At 41.8% G+C, this 14529-nt stretch overlaps 1 protein-coding gene across 4 annotated transcripts in view; it reads right to left on the reverse strand.

The window, feature by feature from the left end:
• Nucleotides 1-14529, reverse strand: part of fhod3a (formin homology 2 domain containing 3a) — a 54405-nt gene that overhangs the window by 9593 nt on the left and 30283 nt on the right. For 2 of the 4 annotated variants that reach the window (XM_069516391.1, XM_069516390.1), the window contains exons 6-17: nt 11803-11897; nt 11040-11151; nt 10829-10923; nt 10531-10674; nt 10065-10300; nt 9881-9907; nt 7845-7964; nt 7196-7594; nt 6163-6222; nt 5543-5677; nt 4148-4198; nt 1137-1354 (exon numbers count right to left, since the gene is read on the reverse strand). In XM_069516391.1, the coding sequence (XP_069372492.1) occupies nt 1137-1354; nt 4148-4198; nt 5543-5677; nt 6163-6222; nt 7196-7594; nt 7845-7964; nt 9881-9907; nt 10065-10300; nt 10531-10674; nt 10829-10923; nt 11040-11151; nt 11803-11897 (1692 nt within the window). The remainder of the gene's footprint in view (nt 1-1136; nt 1355-4147; nt 4199-5542; nt 5678-6162; nt 6223-7195; nt 7595-7844; nt 7965-9880; nt 9908-10064; nt 10301-10530; nt 10675-10828; nt 10924-11039; nt 11152-11802; nt 11898-14529) is intronic. The other 2 variants (XM_020090693.2, XM_020090694.2) reach the window with 2 other exon arrangements.

Here is a 14529-nt window from a genome sequence, read left to right on the forward strand (position 1 = left end):
GGCAGGCTGCGAGCTGAAACAATTTAAGGTTAAGAGTGATTGCTTTGGGGGCGCACTGTTGGGAATTGATCTTGTGGCCTTTTGGTTTTAATTATAAGTTTCAACCAGTAGAATCCAAAGTCATATAAGGTCTCTTTACCTCAGAATACAATATTTAAGTTATAATCCTCAAGCCAAATTTATAAAAGCTATTTTGAGGCAACATATTTTTAGCAACATCCATCAAATGCATTGTGTACACATTCAGTCATTACTTCTCTATGTATAGTTATTTTGTGGCAGAGTCAACCATTCCTACATTGGACTGACTTCACACGCAATAGGGGCTCACAGGAGAACATGCATGGAATCCAGCTTTGGCACTGACAGTGATCTTACATTGAAACAACATCAGACGTGGTCGCATGTGACGGCAGATCAGTGTTAAATATGAGCTATTGGATGAGGAGTTGCAGGTAGCGTGCAGCATGACTCCAGTCTGTGCCCCTGCTGTTGTCTATTACTGACAACTCAAATCCACTCACAGTGTGTGAAGCATGAAATCAGAGTGCGGTTCCAATTACTGTCCAATTGTTTATTAAAACTTGACTTTGTTTGGCAGAACTATAAACAAACACACCAGTTGCTGCTCTGTTGTTTCTCCTGGTGCCGCCAAATAAACCAGGACTAAAATGTTCAAGATAACAACTTTGAAACTGAGTTGAATTCAATATTTCTTCCCCCATCACTTGTTATAATACCAGCTCAGGAGGTAGAAAGGGTCGTCCACTAACCAGAAGGTCATGGTTCGAACCCTGGCACCTCCAGTCTGCATTCGGAAGTGTCATTGGGCAAGACACTGAACCCAAAGTGCCCCTGAGGTCTGTGTCGACAGTGTAGGAATGATGGATGAAAGAAAGTATAGAAGTGCTGTGTGAATGTGTGCATTAATGTGCTTGGTTGATAACATTGGAAAGCACTATACAGTCCATTAACCATAAAGTAATTCACTGTGTATGGGATCAGCTAATACCTTGAGATTCTTTTTTTTATAGTAGCGCTAGCAGGACTAGCAGGAGAAGCACATTTTAACTAGTTAATAACAGCCATACCCGTACTGTGTTAATGGTTAATCTGAGTGCTCTCGGTTGTCCTACCTGTCTCAGAGTGCGTATAGGGGGTGGAGGGGGTCTCGCCTTCAAGGTCAACCTCTGCGTCCTCTTGTGAGGCAAATGAGGATGGGGTGCTGCTGCGCGATGACGAGGGCCAGGCCTCAGAGGGCGTAAAAGGCAGGTTAAGGTCAGGGCGAGTCCTCGACACCCGCACACGCTCTTTTTCGAACTCCTCTGCTGCTATACGCTCCACATTCTTATACCTAAGATGGAGGGAGAAGGAGAATAAAACAGGTGAAAATACAAGTCTGAGATGATGCACCATAAATCGTGCCTGTCACAACTAGAAAGATTAAACCACTGGCTACCAATCTGTCAGTTTACCTGAATGCATCACAAACTTTGAACCTGCTGTATTTACATTAAAAACACTCAGACCGTTCCTCAATGTTTTCTCTTCTACAGCTGCCCAACATCTTTACACACTACAATGTAAGCCCATGTCACTCATCTACTTTACTCCATTAATCGTCCACAAAATTTCAATACATTCATCACTCGTTTTGAGGTTCACCTTCCTCCTCTCCTTTTCTCTCCTCTGTAGCCAAACACCCATCAGTCCAAACATGCAAAAATGTAGTGTGAGGAAAGAAGAGTGTGAGGGGGAAAAGAAGAAAGACAAGACAAAAGACGGATGAGAGAAATGGGAGAAGTCCATGTGGGTTTGGCTGCAGAAAGGCCAAACATCAGAAGTGAATCAGAGTAAACCTGTTCGAGATGCGCCTCCATCATCCTCGTCCTTTTTCATTTCTCGTCCTTTTTCTCTTCATCCTCCTGTTCTCCCTCTACAAAACTTTACCATTCAACCTGCCGGCCAGAACAGAGCTTTCGGGCACTGAGTCAAACCCCTCTCTCCTTCTCTCTCTCTCTCTCTCTCTCTCTGTCTGTCTCTAAGCCCTCCTTCTTTCCCACCGTACCATGAATGTGTGGAGCTTCTGTTCAGAGTTCATTAGCATAAGGCCACTTCAGAGGGCTGAAGAAACTGGATACTAATATGTGTGTGTGTTGTTGAAATGGAGTGAGTGAGCCAACTGTGTATTGTGCACTTGAACTTGGAGCACAACCTTCGATGTGCTGTATGTCCTTACACGCTGAATAAATAAGATGTGTTGAGTGTTTGAACAAACTTCAGAGGACAGTCTTGTGCTGTTTATAGATATTTATGTACCTCATGTGTCTGAATAGTTACAATTACTAAGCATCAATATCATCACATTAACCTGATATTACCACTGTATAAAACTTCAGATGAAAGCAGAGGTGGAGTGTAACAAGATTTACTGAAGTGCTTTAGTGCCTTAGTTGAATATATATATATATATATACATTTGACTTCATAATAATAATAATAATCATAATTATATGATATATAATGAAATATAATGGTTGTAAAAATCATTGGCATTTTGTACATAATATGTACTATTACTTAAAGCTGGGTTTGGTAATGCAACCAATATGTTCCACCCCATGTTCAACATCTTAGTTTGATCTGATTGAACCAAACACAGGAATTAAATTGTGTTCTTTGCCACGTTAACCTTATTTCACAGGTTTTAATTAATAAAAACTATTTGCATTACACTTAGGGGATCGTTTCAGTCCAACCTAAGTTAGCACCAGTCTATGGTCCAGAAATAGAATCAATCATCCCAGATGAAAGGTGCCACGCCCCCTAACCTACTGCTATTTTAGCCTTAATATCTTATTAATTTATATATTACTTTCAATTATTGACTTAATATTTCATGAGAGAATTGTTGGTGTTTTTTGAGTAGCAGTCTATGGAGGCAGAGATTTTTTTGAGCCAGTATTGCACTTTTAAGAACTTCCACATCATTTTATCAGACATGGAGGACCTTTCATACAGTCTATGGTGAGTACACAGTGAACAGTTGATACAGTTGTCTGACGTGAGGACATCATATTCCATTCAGGTCTGTTTTGTGCAGGTGTGCTGTATCTTGTTTCCTCCAAGTGCTCTTTGTTTGTCTTTCTCTCTGTCTCACTTTATTTCTTTTCGCTTTGTTATATCTGCTGGACTTACATTGAAAGTTGTCTGAGCCAACAGAAGAAGCACTTGGCACAGTATATAAAGTTTCAAGTGTCGGTAGAAGAAGAAGAAGCAAACATAGGAAAGGGAGAAGAATAAGGAGAGGAGGAAACAGGAGCTTTACCTACTCATACTTTTAAATATTGAGATGATCATCGTGTTGGTTTTGGCTTTTATACATTTGTTATCAGTCCAGGCTCAGCTCTATCTGATTGTGACCTCACATACCCTCTTTGGTAAATCTCTTTCTTCCTGTGATTTCCATCTCTAGACAAACATAGATTTATTATATGAAAACTCTTCTTGTGTCTGTTTAAATCGATAAATGCTTGAGAAAAAACTGTTTCTGAGTGGGCGTGAACGTGTGTGTGTGTGTGTGTGTGTGTGTGTGTGTGTGTGTGTGTGTGTGTGTGTGTGTGTGTGTGTGTGTGTGTGTGTGTGCAGGGTCATTCAGTGTGAAAAGCCTGATGAATCCTGGAATCTGATTTTCTCACAACAGGCAGCCAAAGCAATCCGGCAGCTAGCAGAAGGCAGCAGTTAAAATGCAACTCCTTAAGAAAGAGACGAAAACAGGCGGACAGAGAAGAGAAAATCTGCTCGACGGACACCCCCTCCACCCCCACCCCCGCAGCCTCTGGCAGCGAAGGGCACCTTTTTAGTGGAGATGGAACAAACTTCCAAATCTCTATGACATTCAGAAAGAAAGTTATTGAAGAATATCTTGATCTCCAATGGGTTTTCATCCCTAACCCTAACCCTAACCCTAACCCTAATCACGACCCTAACCCTAACCCTTCCAAAGGTCGTAGAAGCTCGGGGGTGGTACCAATGGATCGGGCATACCCACATTAGCCTGAAAACAATTACACTATTACTGAGCTTCCCAAACCACGAGTTCAGCTGTTCCAAATGTGTGTTGTTTTGATTTAGAGCACACACTTACCTCTCCTCCCGTGCAAGTCGGGCCTCTTCCATTTTATCCACATAGTCACGGCTGAGAGAGACACACAAACAGAATTTAAAAGCAGAACAATTGTAGCGTTCCCCTGTCTGTCCTCTGTAGACCTGCCAGTGTAAATACAACACATTTGCACGTCATGCACATCAAGCATTTAAGGTACTGCTGTAACCCATAATCCTCATGTGTTTCTCATAAAACCACTTTCTTAACTCTGTTAGTCTCTTTTTTAAATTAGATTATAATGGATTTTCATGTATACTTTTGCATTTATTTTACGCATTATTTATTCTTGAATTATTTGTAATTCTTCATGCAAACTCATGCTTATCCTTTCCTTGATATTTGAGTTATCTTTAACCCTTTACATCATCTGTATTGTAATTAAATATATAGTAATCTATTACATCTATTTCATATGAATACTTTTTTTATTAATGCATGGTTACTTTTTATTTTGCAGTTGTCACAGTTGTTTGATATTTTGGAAAATACACTTTATTGTATTCTTGCTGAGAGGAAACTCTGCTACAGCCAGGGGTCAGTTAGCTTAGCTTAGCATAAAGACAGTGGGAAATAACTAGACTGGCTCCGTCTAAATGTAAGATAAATCTGAAAACCAGAACCTCTAAAGTTAATTATTCAACAGAAACAAAACATAATATGCCTCCATACTGCTCATGTGGTGTCACTTAACTTTCCAGAAGCCCTGACGTTCAAATTCGATTTGAATCAGCATCATTTACACAATGTTTTAAGCATAAATATCCTCTGATATCCTCCTCGGAGGCACGTTCACGTTCTCACGGACACTCTGGAAAACTCTCGCCCAAGGGCACACTGAATGTCAGGGCTTGCAGACACTTGGATGACACAACACTGGTCTGTTGTTTTATTACGTCTGAAGAAGGGGTTACCTCTGCTGCAACACTGTTTACCCCTGAGACTCCTAAAGTGTTAAGTGGACCCAAACACTAAATGGGTTATTTATTTCGGGCTCTTCTCTAGTTGCCTAACAACATCAGAGACTCTAGGGCCATCTTTGCAGCCTCAGGGTGGAAATGTATGAATCAGGTAAAACCCTATCTATGAGGCAGGGAGGTGTCATGAAAGATTATTTTACTTTTCTTTATGGAAATTTTATGTTCCTGTGTTTTTGGACCTTCACTAATATAAATATAGAGACAAAAACTCAAGACAGTTTGGCCACTGCTGCTTCAGGTTTGCTCATTCTTGTTTTTTTATTGGTGCGTCGTGAGTCCTCTGGCTTCATGGAGTTATCATATTACAACTCTATCATTTATTCTCTCTTCATGAGATCTATTCGCTGATCTCAAACTGCTTGGGGCCGTTTCAAACACAAAGCCAGCACTGACTCACCTGTGTTTGTTCCGCTCCTCTCGCTCTATCCTCTGAAGCCTCTCCTCTCTCTCCACACGGCGGCGCTCTCGCTCGGCAGCCAGAGACTCCTGGTGCTGTCGGTAGGAGGAGGACAGGAGACCTCCCAGAGCAGGCCTGAAGAAGAGAGCAAGAAAATAATGTTTAAATCGACTGATTAAACCACTGTTATTCATGGTCAGAGGCATGCCATAATGAAAAAAAAACCTTATTTATTATTTTTTAATGATGCTGTATCCCTGTTCATCTGTTTTAATCTGCTGTACCAATGTGAAGCAATATGAGAAGATAAACAGCCTAATCTGTTTGTGAACCAACATGTGCTCCTGGCATGTTCAGAGCTTGTATATGTGTAACTATGAATGTCACACATCGTAAATCATATTTTAATGTCTGTGAGGAAATAAAAGCAGCTTTTTCATTAAGGAACCAGAGACATGAGATCACATTCGGAATGTGTTCACCATGAGGCTGCACACAGATCAGCTGTGTGCCTTTTTCTTTATACAAACACACTTAAAAGTGAACATGTTTTCAGTGCCAGAGTGTGTGTTTTAGGGACGTTTTCATGTACATGTGCAGGCACATGTTGGTCCTCTCACCTGGAGGTGGTCGGGGTACTCGGACTGCTGAGGGACGAGTAGGACGTGAAACCTCCATTCCTGAATAAGAGAAGAGGGGACAAAACGTGTGACAGTGAGCAACCTCTCTCCAGTCGTCCATTCACCCGACACCACGCTGACCGACTAGTCAGTGTGAAAATTGGTGGCGAGAGACGAATGTGACACCTTGTTACATAATGGGAATGCTGTTGGTGCAACACTAGAGTGACCCTTATTAGTAACTGCTGTGGTGTTTACTCGTGTGTGTTTCTGGGAAACTCCGGGCAAGGTGTTTCTCTTCACATCAAGCCACTACTAAAACATATATATATCTTGGAGAGCTCATTTAGCAAGTGTTGGCAGGTGACAACTTTTTTAAGCTACAGGTATATTACTCAAGAGTCTGGTACCACATGCAAAATAACAAGGGGTGAAATATTAATATTTTGCAAGGGTGTCAAAGATTTTAAGCATCATGGCACCTCTGTGAATTACAGGTGAACACGTGGAGCTCCATTTCTGTTTCAATTTGCAGAATTACTCATGCCTGTAAATATCTGACTGTAGGATTATCATAAGAAGCTATGTATTGGTGACATGTAGGTCACATTAAAAAGAATTATATCCAACATAAGAAATATCAAACACAGCAGTGCAATACACCTAATAAAGAGGACAGTGAATGGAGAAAATAAGAATGAAAAAATGCCACGTTCTGTAAAAATAATAAGAAGTATGGAAGAAAATACAGATAAACAGAAGAAGAACTCAAGAGACATCTGGACATCAATGCAGTGGCAGAATTAAGAAGAAATAGAAACAAAAGTGAAAGTAAGAAGTGCACAGACAGACTGAAGGTGAGAAGCCGAGCAGTCAAAGAAGTGAAAGGAACTGGTGACAAGGGAAGGTGATGAATAACACAAGTGGTGCAAAGAGATCCAAGTTGGTGCAGAAAGTGCGACGTCAAAGAAAAGAGAGAAAAGTTTTCAGTGCTTCTCACGGGACGCTGAGCTCTGAACATTGTCCCTCTGACCTGGGAGATGGTGTTTTGGGTGACTCCTCACTGGGTTTGACTGGAGCCGGTGGTGACTGCTCCTCATCAAGGTCGTAGGAGAAGAGGTGGAAGGGCGAGTGGGGCAGGTAGGGCAGGCAGTCGGGGGAGGGCCGAGAGCTGCCGCGCAGCGGCGGGCTGACCTCTTTGGTAGCCGGGACGGTGACAGTAGGCCTCTTCCTGGCCAGCAGTGTGGCCAGAATGGAGGGCTGGGATGGGGGGCTGAGAGGGGAGGAAACCGGAGGAGAGGGGGTGTGGAGGGTAGATTCTTGACGTGGTTCAATCTGAGTCTGCTCTTCCTCCTTTATACTCCCCTTTCTGGAAGTGATGGTGATGGACTGGACAGTTGTTCTATGAATGATGGATGGATGTCTAGCTGGGCTAGGAACAGAGGAATGGATTGAGATAATACATGGATGAATGTTTAAATGAAAGAGAAACCCTTTAACATGATAAAGGGCTGCAGAGTAATGCACTTAAATACCACTATAGACAGTACGTTGATCACAAGAAAATCAAACCCACCAGATAAACAACAGAAAACAGTGACGCTACATATAGAGCCCCGAGATACACAGGAGGACCACAGAACATTATTTCATTTCCATTTTACCACCATGTCCTAGAATACCTGGGGGTGTTCTGATTAGACACTGTATTATCCCCCTCCTGCTCATCGGAGTCAGACTCTGTCACTGGACTCTCCTCCTCCTCCCCCTCCTCCTCTACTCCTTCCTCACACTCCTCCTCTCTGTGGGGGCGGTGGGTGGGTGGATGGATGAATGGTTGAGTGGAAAATGTAAAGGAAGGATGAAGTGAAAGATGATGCGATACATGAGAATGGCATGCAAGTAGAAATTACCACACTTTTGAAGAGATGGAACAAAAGTAATGGAGAGATGGAGGGTTAGATGAGAGGATTGATGGGTGGAAATTATGTTTACAGCTGCACGATACTAAACCACACAAACATTTGTTCCACGACAACAGCAAAAAAGACATGGCACCAATCAGATGGAGATAAAGTGATAGAGAAACAAAAGGATTAAGACGAGCCAATACACAAAACAGAAACAGGAGAAAGGGTGGATGAATGTTTCTCATTACACACTCCATGCCTCCAGTTAGTTTTACATGCACATGAGGACAGAATGTGACGACAGGGAGGAGGAGAGGGAATACTGAGAGGGAAGCACACCACGGCTGAACAACTGACTTGAGATCGGTGTCCCCAAACGCTTTTGTCTAGTGATACCAGATGAGCCTTGATGATGTAGTCGAGTTGCCGTGTGCTGCAGGTATCGTTCCACAAGACTGGAGCCATGTGTGTGTGAAGAACGGGGATGGCCAGTAAAGGCTGTGTTTGTTTTTCTGTGTGCATGCATAATACGAAGCAGGATAGTCTCAACAACTTTCACCCATCACGTCATCCGAAAAGCCACATGTTAACAAATTCTCACAGTTGCACACATTTTTCCTTTATTTCTAAGGTAAACAGATGTCCTGGTGCTCACACACGCACCCACACATACTGCTTTAACACTAGCTGAGGCATGGGACAGAATGTGCTTCAGTCAGGTTACAACCTGCCAGTATGAGAGTATGACGAGTATAAGGGCCACTTAAAGGGAAAAAATGATATCCAGTTTTGATATTAGAAGAGAAAGGTTGTCAATATACAAGTAAAATGCAGTAATATTACGAGAATTAAGTTGTAAATCTACGAGAACAACAAAAGTCCTAATATTACAAGAAAGGTTGTGGATTTATGAGAAGAAAGATGTAAAAAGTCACAAATGTACCAAATAAAGTCAGATATGAATAGACGGATATTCCAAATAAAGTCATAATATTAAGAGAATAAAGTTGTAAATCTACAGGAATACAGTTTTTGTATTATGAGAAAAAAGTATCACATCTTTGATAAGATTGTGCAGGAAACTATTTCTATTATATAGAAAGATACACATAGACTTGGAGGAAATTAGCTTTTGTGGAGGAGGACATATTTGGTAGCGGATGACTGTGAGGCTGTCATAGATTACGTTGATGTGTGTTCTATTCAAAGGTGTTTCATTGTTTCTCAAAAAACTGTGAGATTTGTTAAAGATTTTAGATCCAGAATAAGTGAAATTCCAGCGAATACAAGTTCTCCTTGCTGCTTGCTGGATTTTCTAGAATTCAGAATATTATAATTATACTTTTTTCTTGTAATATTACATCTTTATGCTCAAAATCTCATTTTCAATTTCCCTTTTTGCCCTGATACATACTAAAAGATGGAGGAGGAGGCGTGTAGAAGAAGTGAAGGATCTTTGACAGTGAATGAGACAACACACAGAAGAAATATTTACCTGAGAGTAAACAGCACCTGATGCTCCAGATTGTCCTTTTTGTGCATTAATGCATAGCACTGTGTTTGTCAATGCACATGTTTGGAACCTTAAAGGCTTGTGTGGCTACTGGGAACTGTTTTATTTTGTTTAGTTGAGCACCAGTGATTCATTGGAGAACCAAAAAATCCCACTCAATGTGCTTTAAGTCCCATGGGACACACTGTGACATAGCTGTTACAGCATGTAGGTGAGGAGCGTGGTAGGAAAATATAGACAGGAGGTCACCGAGGTCAACAGCTGACTGTTTTTTTCCAGTGACCTTCAAACTTACATGGAAGGAAGGCAACCTGACAGAGCCCTGGAGCAGAAAGTGGTGGTATGAGACAGTCAGCCTTTCTCTGTTCAGCTGAGCAGCATCACAATCACTCACTATACCTGCGGGAAAGCAACCCCCTTCTTCCCTCTGCTGTTGTGACAAACCTTCTGACACTCCTCTATCTTCCCCTTTCTCTCACCTCTCGCTTGTGTCCTCGGCTCTGTGTCCACTAAAAGGCTGGAAGCCGGCTCTCTGTGGAGACGCCGGGCTGCACGGGGAGGCGTGCCCGGATCGCCCGAGGGAGGCCCTGCGGCTCCGCCTCCTCTCCAGGCCACTCTTTTTGTCCCCACCGCCGAGGCTGGCTCGTCGGCGGTCCCGGCGTCCCGTGGGTGGCGGCTGGCTGTCATTGTCGCCGTCTTCGTGCCGTAGGGTCATCTGGAGGAAAAGTTGATTGGGTGTGAGGTGACCGGTGCTTCCCAGAATTTTATCATTACGCAAATGTGCTATAAATACTGTAGAGAGTCACATCGCATCGTATTCATTAGACGTCAGCAGCACTTAATAGCTGAAATCTGATCTTTAACAAAAAACTTCCATCAGATGGCAATATTTTCCTTGTAGCGTCATGACTGAATATATGTAATGGATGTGCGTGTGTCTCAAACCTCATAGATGTTCAGCTGCTCAACCAAGTCCAGATCAGTGCCTTTCCGTCCCAAGTGTCTTTGGGACACTGTCTCCATGCCCTGCTCCTCCAGACCGTCCACCATATCATAGAATGAATCCTGGTCTGGCAGCGCTGAGAGTGTCTGCAAAAAAAAAAAGAGGTGAAGATGAGGTTTGATATCCTTTTGATGGCTAAACTCCAGAATCTGACAGAATCTTTTTTTAAAGATTGGTTTGGCAAAACAGAAAAACATGCATATTTGTTGAACTTGTATATCTGCTTGTGCTAACCTATACCTTATTGACGAGGGTCATGGCATAGACCAGCAGCTCTGTGTCCACTCCATCCTTCTCTTGTAAGATCTCCATAGCATTGGACCATGGCTTGCAGCCTGGAGACCACCAATGAAAACATGAGTTGTGTTGTTTCTGCTCCACCAAACACACCTTTTTCTAAACCAAGTCATTAGATAAGCACAAATCATATTGAACAATAAGTTTTCTGTACCTCTCTTTGTGTCCACAGAGGTGATGGCTTCTATCAGCAGCGGAGCGTTGGACTCAGAGTACTCCACAAACACCAGCAACAGCTTCAGGGCTGTTTTCAACACCAGACGGAACTAGAGCAGAAATACAAGCAAACGTGCACAATGGAATTAGTGATGTGTCAATATTACATTCTAACGATATTTTATCCCTGTGCATACATCATGGTATATTTTAGAGTTATTACCTCTGCAAACGAGGTTACATACATATAGACCTGATATATTCAATATTATTATTTATTTGGGTTAGGGTTAACTTAAGTCAACTTTGTTTTAAGAAAGATAGTGTGGAAGGTTGTATTTCTTTGCACACTCAATATGTGCTATGATTTGTCCACATTAAATAAATAAATAAATAAATGGAAACAAAGTAACAACAGGCTTTAGGCACTGGAATTAAGACTGATACTTCCAGAGCAAATACCACAGTACCGCAAAATCAGGGGAAAGTCACCAGCCTCAGGTCAGGACACAGAATACAAATCAGTAGCAGATGTATTTGTGTGTGTGTATTTGTGTGTGTGTGTGTGTGTGTGTGTGTGTGTGTGTGTGTGTGTGTGTGTGTGTGTGTGTGTGTGTGTGTGTGTGTGTGTGTTGCTGTGCATAGAAGCTAAAAATATTAACCACCAAACAATGGATGGGCTGCTCAGAGTCGATGAAAGCCTGCGTGTGCTTGGGTGTAATTGGAGTCGAAGATGATTTAGTATGCATGCATGTTTTTACCTTTGAACCAACGAGAGTGTACAGCCACTGGATTGTCTCAGCGTGACTGATGACACCGTTCATCCCGTCTACGTACAACATGATCTGCCCCAGAGCTGAGACAACGACACAAACAAAAAGTGAGACAGGCAGAGAAAATAAATAAACAGGGAGTTTTAACAAAGCAAGTGTGTGTTTCACACGCTTTCTGCTTTTATATGATCTGGTTCTTGATATCTGTTTATTCCTTTCATTTACACTGTGACTGTGCTGAAAGACCTTTGCACTTAGTATTTATATTTTCATATTAATTTCTCTCTTTGCTTATTCAGAACCAGGGCAAGTGCCTAACATTGAAAAACATGTCTTGTGTTTAAATTAAAAGAGTTGTAATTTCAGTGTTTTGTTGAACAGAGATTTCCCACAGAAACCAAACCTCACAGTTTTCCCTTAGTGTGTAACCAATGCCCCTTTCAATCTTGATGACATCACAAGGGGGTCAAACTGCCAAATACTCTCATTTATATCACATCACTTTTATTTATTATTGTGCACAGCAAGTAATTTAGTTCATTCTTCAAATGAAATATCTGCACATCAACCTTTGTGAGGGTTTCTGTTGTTTTTCTCATTTGGTAATGATGGTCAGCTTTCAGTACAGATGAATCAGGAACAGTATACAGCTTTAAAAAGGGGAAGTATCTTACTTCTTCACATACTGAATACATTTGCTTGGTGTGAATTCACAGTGTGAGGAGGAGGAAAGGAGGGAAACTTGCTGGTGTCTGCATACAGTCATGAACTCCCATTTGAAAATTGAAGCTGTATCTTTTTTGGACAAAAGCTCCAACTTCATGACAAAACATGTGCGGAGACAGATGACGTTATGTCTGCTGAGGACTTTTTTGACACTGTTGTAAAAGGCAGACTTATGTGAACGAGTTTTTCTTCAATGAGGAACAATTTTTTTGACCCAAAGATTGACTATGACTTCACTGATCTCACTGACTTGGCTGAGTGCAGCACAGGTGGTCAGGTTTATGTGCGTCCCAAAGGCTGGTACCGCATGGCCTCAAAGGTCAAAGGTAAATATCCGCATGGAAACACCTGGCTGGGCACCAGTGGATGGTGACGTCAATGGTCCGTGTCTTATCACGGAACAAGTTTAGCTGGCGTCAAAGGAATTATCACAAGTCACTATCATGTGGGATGTGGGAGGAATCTACTCAACACCTATATGGCGTATGGACATATGGCGTAGACCTCTCTCTGTTGCTGAGAGGGTCTACGCCAGGACCTTCAGAATCAAATGCAGGGAAGTGTAACAAAGTGATTCTGCCAAATTGAATCAATCCTAGAAAGAGGGAGATCTGCAAAGAGTCAAAGTACTGGTTCCTTAGAGTTGATGAAAAATTATCTGAAAAGGATGAGAAACAAACAGTGGAGAGAACTATTCAACCATATGGCAATCTGATTAACTGTAAAACAATTATTAAACAACGACGACTATGATGCTTAATTGGATTTCGAAGACTTTTACCATCATCAAACAAATCACTTATTGTATGTGACTCTTTCTTCACCTTAAATTCTTATTTCTTCATATTTGAAAGCTTGTGTCATATCAACACACAATCACCTCATGCCAGCTGGGTTCTTTCACCTGACAAAAAAAGCTTGTTGTATAAATAAAGAACTGTAAATGGCCTCCACCACACTGTGTTTTTACTGGTGGGGGGTAGTTGTTCAGCAACCACAGATCCTCTGACACCACCGCTCCCTGCTCAGAGCTGCCTCTGTAAGATTTATCACATGGCTGTCGATAGCCAGTCATTACACAATTAAGAGCAAACAAAAACACTCTGTAATTACAGTGCTCATGAAATGATTATCTGTGACACATGTTTAGAGAGAGGGAATTATGGGTGTGGGGGGAGGAATGTGTGTTTGTCTATGTTTAAGTGTGAAAAATGAAAGCAAGGCCTTCTCTTAGGAACTTCACGTGTATTTACTGATGGTGGAAATTATGGGAAGCATGCATGTAAGATATGAAAAAGCTGCAGGAGCTGAATGACAGCAGCTGAACAATGCCTACTCTGTTGTGGTCATTTGTGTTAGCTGCGATCTAAATGAGGCACTTCTGTTCTAATCGGATGTGTGGTTGTTCAATCAAAACATGTGCTAAATACACCACAGTGTCATTATAAAAAACTCAGGGAAGCGCAGAGCTCATTACAGACAGAAACAGGAAGGGAGTGTTGGGAAAGTCAGTCTGAGAGAGGGAGAGAAAAGAAGAGAAAGAGAGGAGAAGGAGTGACTTTGTGAGATGATCGCAGAAGCACTGTTGCAGAGATAGAGCTGCATTGTGTGGGAACAGCACTTCCAAATTTACAGATAAACATCCACAGTTTTATTAGTGAAAAAATCCCAAAATGCATGGGAACAAATCACGACTGCTCTGTTTGCAGGACAGTTTGTCTCTGACTGCCACAACATGGAGGAATCAGACCGACCTGCTTGATCTACAGCAGCCATCAGATTTACTTGGTTCCTCTTTACTTTATGTATTACCTCGGCCACGGACGTTATGTTTACACTCCAGTCTGTTTGTTTGTTGGTTCAAATGTGTGTTTGTGAGCAAGATTACGCCAAAATAACTAAGCAGATTTCCATGACGGATGTGGTTTTGGTTAGGGGGAAAAAAAAGTTTAATTTTGGATCGAGATCTGAAGAAGGGATTTCCTCTTT

This window comes from Paralichthys olivaceus, chromosome 20, assembly GCF_024713975.1.
Source record: "Paralichthys olivaceus isolate ysfri-2021 chromosome 20, ASM2471397v2, whole genome shotgun sequence".
Lineage (NCBI taxonomy): Eukaryota > Metazoa > Chordata > Actinopteri > Pleuronectiformes > Paralichthyidae > Paralichthys > Paralichthys olivaceus.